The 6,570-nt window shown below is 38.0% G+C and overlaps 1 protein-coding gene across 1 annotated transcript in view; it reads left to right on the plus strand.

Annotated features, from left to right (window-relative positions):
- The window catches only part of LOC108527676 (60S ribosomal protein L3-like), a 1,844-nt gene extending 1,212 nt beyond the window's left edge, over positions 1–632 (plus strand). Inside the window, exon 2 of the mRNA XM_017869090.1 lies at positions 590–632. Within this exon, the coding sequence (XP_017724579.1) occupies positions 590–632 (43 nt within the window). The remainder of the gene's footprint in view (positions 1–589) is intronic.
- Positions 633–6,570: the final 5,938 nt, after the last annotated feature.

Genomic DNA, 6,570 nt, shown 5'->3' on the forward strand with positions numbered 1-6,570 from the left:
AAAAAAAAAAAAAAAAAAGTTAAGAGGGCCAAAACTTGATCCAATGGTAAAGAGAGAGATTAATGAAAAGGAGAAAAAAAGCAAAAGTGAAGAAATTCTATTGGACTAAAAATACATAATAGGTAGGAGCCTTCTCCCCTGAATCTGAAGGAGAGGAGAATCAAAATTAGATTCACATAATTAAGAGTGTAGGAATGTAACAAAGAAAAAAAACATGCTGGCCCACTGGAGACACACATTACGGATGTGATTCCTGCTGAAGGGGAAATGGAAAGTGGCCAGACCGTCCTTGAGGAAGAAAAAAATGCTGGAAAGGAATTGAACAGTCCTGGTAGTTCAAGAATACCTAATACTTACTGTGGGAGGGGTGTTGGTATATCTTGGTGATGGTAATTCCTTGTTATAGAACCTAAAGACAACCACAATAAACCAAAGAGGGCTAATCTTTCTCAGGCATATGCCCAGGACTGCTACCCAGTCATGCTGATACTTGCAGGGAGACTGAAGAAGTTATCTTTGGGAATAATAACATTGGAGGGAAACTGATACATTTTAGAAAATAGGGGATAATTTTATTGATTCCCTTTAGGAAAAAGAGGAGAATATGGGAGATATTAATGAAAGAAATTTAAGTTCTAAATCATGGTTTTAAATACTGGAATGAAATTAACCAGGCATGGCGGTGAGTGCCTGTAGTCCTAGCTACTCTGGAGGCTGAGGTAGGAGGATCCCTTGAGCCGAGGTGTTTGAGGCTGCAGTGCGCTATGATCACACCACTGCACTCCAGCCTAGGTGACAGAGCAAGACCGTCTCAAAACAGAAACAAAAACAAACCCCCTCCAAAATTGGAATGACTTATTTCACTTAATGTAATGTCCTCCAGGCTCATACATGCTGTTGCACATGACAGGATCTCATCCCTTTTTATAGCTGAATAGTATTCCACTGTGTATATATACCACATTTTCTTTATCCATTCTTCCACTGATGGGCATTTAGGTTGATTCCATATCTTGGCTATTGTGAATAGTACTGCAATAAACATGGGAGTGTAGATGTCTCTTTGACATTCTAATTTCATTTTCTTTGGATGTATACCTAGTAGTGGGATTGCTGAATCATACAGTAGAGCTATTTTTAATTTTTTGTGGAACTTTCATACTGTTTTCCATAATAGCTGTACTGATTTATATTCCTACCAACAGCGTGTAAGAGTTTCCCTTTCTCCACATCCTCACCAGCATTCATTTTGATATGATAATATCCATTTTTTGATAATATCCATTCTAACTAGGGTAAGATGATATCGCTGGGCGCAGTGGCTCACCTGTAATCCCAGCACTTTGGGAGGCTGAGGCAGGCAGATCACCTGAGGTCGAGAGTTCGAGACCAGCCTAACCAACATGGAGAAACCCCGTATCTACTAAAAATACAAAATTAGCCAGGCATGGTGGCACACACCATAATCCTAGCTACTCGGGAGGCTGAGGCAGGAGAATTGCTTGAACCTGGAAGGCAGAGGTTGTGGTGAGCCAAGATTGTGCCATTGCACTCCAGCCTGGGCAACAAGAGCAAAACTCCATCTAAAAAAAAAAAAAAAAAAGATGGTATCTCACTGTGGTTTTGATTTGCATTTTTCTGATGGTTAGTGACTGATACGGTTTGGCTGTGTCCCCACCCAAACCTTAAACTGTAGCTCCCATCATTCCCATGTGTTGTGGGAGGGACCCAGTGGGAGGTAACAGAATCATAAGAATGGGTCTTTCCCATGCTGTTCTCATGATAGTGAATAAGTCTTAAGAGATCTGATGGTTTTATAAATGGGAGTTCCCCTGCACACACTGTCTTGCCTGCTGCCAGGTGAGACATGACTTTGCTCGTCCTTTGCCTTCTACCATGATTATGAGGTCTCCCCAGCCAAGTGGAACTGTGAGTCCATTAAACCTCTTTCTCTTTATAAGTTGCCCAGTCTCTGGTATGTCTTTACTAGCAGCATGAGAACAGACATACAATGACATTGCATTTTTTCATGTACCTCATGGCCCTCTGTATGTCTTCTTTGGAGAAATGTCTACTCAAGTCTTTTGCCCATTTTTAAATCAGATTATGTTTTTTACTAATGAGTTGAGTTCCTTATAAATACTGGATATTAATCCCTTGTCAGGTGTATAATTTGCAAATATTTTCTCCTATTCTGCAGGCTGTCTGTTCACTTTACTGATTTGTTTCCTTTGCTATAAAGAAACTTTTTGGTTTGATGTAGTCCCAATTGTTTATTTTTGCTTTTGTTGCTTATGCTTTTGAGGTCTAGCATAAAAACATCCTTGCCCAGACTGATGTCGTGTAGTGTTTCTCCTGAATTTTCTTCTAGTAGTTTCATAGTCTTGGGTCGTACATTTAAATCTTTATTTTGAGTTGACTTTTGTATAGTAAGAAATAGGGGTCAAATTTCATTCTTTTGCATGTTGATATCCAGTCTTCCAAGTGAAATAAGCTAGGCACATTAAGACAAATACTACACAATCTCACTCATACGTGGAATCTAAAAAACTTAATCTCATAGAAGTTAATAGTACAATAGTAGTTATCAGAGACTGGGGTAAATGTGGGAATAGAGGAGATGGGAAGAAGTTGGTCAATGGGAACAATGTTACAGTTAGGAGGAGTAAGTTCTGGCATTCTATTTGTGGAGTAGAATGACTATATCTAATAAAAATGCATTGTATATTTCAAACAGCTAGAAGAGAGGATTTTGAATGCTCTCACAGTAAAGAAATGATAAATGTTTAAGGTGATGAATATGCTAATTACCATGATTTGATCATTACACAATATATACATGTCTCAAAACATCACACTGTACTCCATGAATATGTACAATTATTATGTGTCAATTAAATAAATAATTTCATTATATTCACACAAAAAATATATTGTAATGAAAGACAAGTCTAAGATGAGAGTGTATCTTACAAAAAAGTATAAGATTGTGTTTGGCTGGAAACTACTTAATGTGATTGTGGAGAAAGTAAAATAAAAACAGAAATAAACAGAGAATGGCAGTTATAATGTGGAAATGCCAAACCATTTCTGCTCTGCCCTCACACCTTCTTAGAAAAGTAATTTTCCACAGTCTGTTGGTATTCAATGACCCTTTTCTCTCCAGCTCCAAATGACTGAATCAACAGTGGGCTTGTGACACCAAAGAAAGTAAGTCATAGGCCAAGCCAAGGCAATCAGATGTGGGAGAGAGTTTAAAGCAGAGGTACCAAGACTGAGTTTCTGGGATTGGACACTTGATCTGAAGGTCATGGGCACTAGAGATAAGATGGTTGTTTTCTACCATATGCATGCCAAAGCAGAAAACGTGGGGCTACAGAAGCTGGAGAATGGTGCAGACACACTGCAAGAAGCACAGGAGAACAGAAAGAATGAAATCAATCCCCAACTGTCCAGATGTCAATTGAGTTCCTTGCAGAGCTGAACTAGTCTCTTTGGTTATATAGTCTAAGATATACCCCTGTAGTCTCTCATTAAATGCCCCTATTTTAAGTTCAAGTTAGTCTCAGTAGGTTCCTGTTTTCTGCAAGCAAACAATTCTTGTCTAAGTCATGTAGAAACAAGAATGATATTGTGATTGCAGTTCCAAATCATTTCAATTGAAATAATCATTAAGACACAGGTCATAAACAATCTCATAGTCTCACAATCTCAGATGTTTTACAGACTGATACAGAACATGAGTTATAAAAGAAGTAAATTTGCAACTGTAGCATAGGATGGAGAATATGCATTCATAGGAAGCAACAGAAAGAACTTGGTGGGAATGAATAAGAAAGAGCAATGATGGGGCTTCAAATATTCAGACATTTACTAAGGATTTCATTCAGCTAGTATAATTCTTGATTAACTTTTGGCTTCACTGACAATGTCATCTTCCAAAGAGATGAAATAACTAGAGGAACTTCCGCTCTGAACTTAAGTCTTACAGACAAGGAGAGGTTTGTTGGTGAAACGAAAATAATGGGTTGGGCACAGTGGCTCACGCCTGTAATCCCAACACTTTGGGAGGCTGAGGCAGGTGGATCATTTGAGCCCAGGAGGTCAAGACCAGCCTGGGAAACATGGCAAAATCCATGTTTACCAAAAACAAACAAACAAAACAACAAAAATTAGCCAGGCATGGTGGCATGCACCTGTAGTCCCAGCTACTAGAGGGGCTGAGGTGGGAGGATCACCTGAGCCCTGGGAGGTGATCAAGGCTAGAGTGAGCGATACACCATTACACTCCAGCCTGAGCAACAGAATGAGACCCTGTCAAAAAAAAAGAAAAAAAGAAAAAAGAAAGAAAGAAAGAAAAGAAACAAAAAGAAAGAAAAAATGATGTCCTAGGAGAAAACTGTCCCTGGATGATCATCAGGGAAAGGAAAACTGAATACAGTTAAAGTTTTAAAAGTCTGCGATTGAACTACAGAGGAAAATGTGATTCAGTGGCAAAAGACTCTTGAAGGAAATGCAGCTCAAGAGATTAAAATGAAATTCGATGTTATTTCTCCATAAGGAGGAAAGGGAGGAAGAATCTAGAGAAAGCAATGTAACTACATAGCCTACCTTCTCACAAACTCATATATATATACAACCTAATAGGTACATATTATGGAAAAAAGAGATCAATGAACAAGGAAAAATAAAAGAAAGGCATCAACTTATACACAGAGTTATATGCAGGCTAACACCTCAATGCTACTGATTGTAAAAAAAAAAAAAAAAAAAAGTGCTAAAGTTAAAACAATGGTTTATACTTATGTGTGGATCAGGATTACAATGGAGCTAACAGTAGTCTGTGAATACCAAAAAAAAAATCTTTGTCTCTTTTATTTCTTTCTTCTCAGTAAAGGTGAATGGTATTTGTCGTGTGTGTGTGTGTGTGTGTGTGTGTGTGTGTGTGTGTGTGTTGCTATAACAAAATACTTGAGGCTGGATAATTTATAAAGAAAAAGGGTTTGTTTAGCTCATGGTTCTGCAGGCAGGGAAGTTCTAGGGCATAACCCTGGATTCTGGAGAGCCAAAGTTAGGAGTAATGATCTAGGGTATCTGGTGGAAGAAATTTCTAAGCAGTAAAACACTCAAGAAGTGGCAGGGGTATTTTAACAGCTTACATTCAGTTATGGCAGCAAAAGATTGACCTTCAAGTGAAATTTGTAAATAAAAGAGAAACAGAGGGCAAAAATTTGGAAAATTTGTCGCCTAGCCATATGTTAGAGAAAGAAAGAGTATTTTCAGGAGAGAAATCTGAGGATGTATCTGAACAACCATTTACTAAAGAGATCAGTATGGCTAAAAGGGAGCTTGTGTTGATCTATTTTCTGCAGATATAACAGAATATCACAGATTGAGTAATTTATAAAGAAAAGATATTTATTTGGCTCATGATTCTGCAGGCTAGGAAGTCCACAATCTAGGGGCCGCACTGGGTGAGGGCCTTCTTGCCACATCAAAACACGGCAAAAAGCATCACATGATGGGAGAGGGCCAGAGAGCACAAGACAGAGAAAAAGAGGGTCAAACTCCTGCAATAACTAAGCTGCTCTTGTGAAAACAACATTAATCCAATTATGAAGGCAGAGCCCTCAGGATGTAATCACCTCTTAAAGGTCCCACTTCTTAATATCATCACAATGACAATTAAATGTCAACATGAGGTTTGGAGAAGATATTCATACTATAGCAGAGCCCAAGCACTTTTTCCAATTGAATCCTTTAAACATACTCTTTACCAGGCATTGTAATGAACAGAAGGAAGAAGGAACGAAACAGTTCCTGCTCTTATAGATCTTACAGCTGACTCTGTCCTCAGCCCTCTTCCAAAAACATTTTAAATGATTTTTGTGCTTGGAAAATACACTTATTAAATTTGTATATGACATGCAGGTAAGAAAAATAACAGATCCAGCAGATGATGAAATTGGCATCCCAAGGGATCTTGAAAGGCTAGCATATGGACTAAGTCAAATAATGTTAAATATAATAAGAATAAATGTTAAGATTCTTCCCTTTAAACAAAACAAAATAAAACACAATCTTCACCACAGAGATATAGGTTGAAGGGAAGTATAGTTTAGCAACAGACGATGTAGAAAATTATCCAAAGGTTTTGGCAGAAAACTCACCATGACTAAACAGTGTAATTGGCTGAAAAAAGGAAAAAAATACAATTTTTAATTGTATGAACAAAACATATCCTAGAAAGGGTGAGGAAATAGGCTGACTGTATCCTGTATTCATGGTCTAGGTGCTGTCCTTAGGAGTAATATAGGTGGTGTGTAAAAGAAATTAGCCAGAATGGGGACAGTTCCTGAGATTGCAGAAGGAACAGTAGAAAGAAATGGAATTGTTTATCCCTGAACAGTCTCATTAGGGATAGTATAGTTGCCTTCAAGTGTATAAGGCTGTTCTATGGAAGAGGGTCTATACTAGTTCTATATGATGCCTAGAAGCAGAGCTAAGATAAAGGAATAAAAAATCTAGTGAGCCAGATTCAGCTCAAATTAAGTGCAAACTATATTGTCC

Source organism: Rhinopithecus bieti, unplaced genomic scaffold, assembly GCF_001698545.2.
Source record: "Rhinopithecus bieti isolate Rb0 unplaced genomic scaffold, ASM169854v2 scaffold_4600, whole genome shotgun sequence".
Classification (NCBI taxonomy): domain Eukaryota; kingdom Metazoa; phylum Chordata; class Mammalia; order Primates; family Cercopithecidae; genus Rhinopithecus; species Rhinopithecus bieti.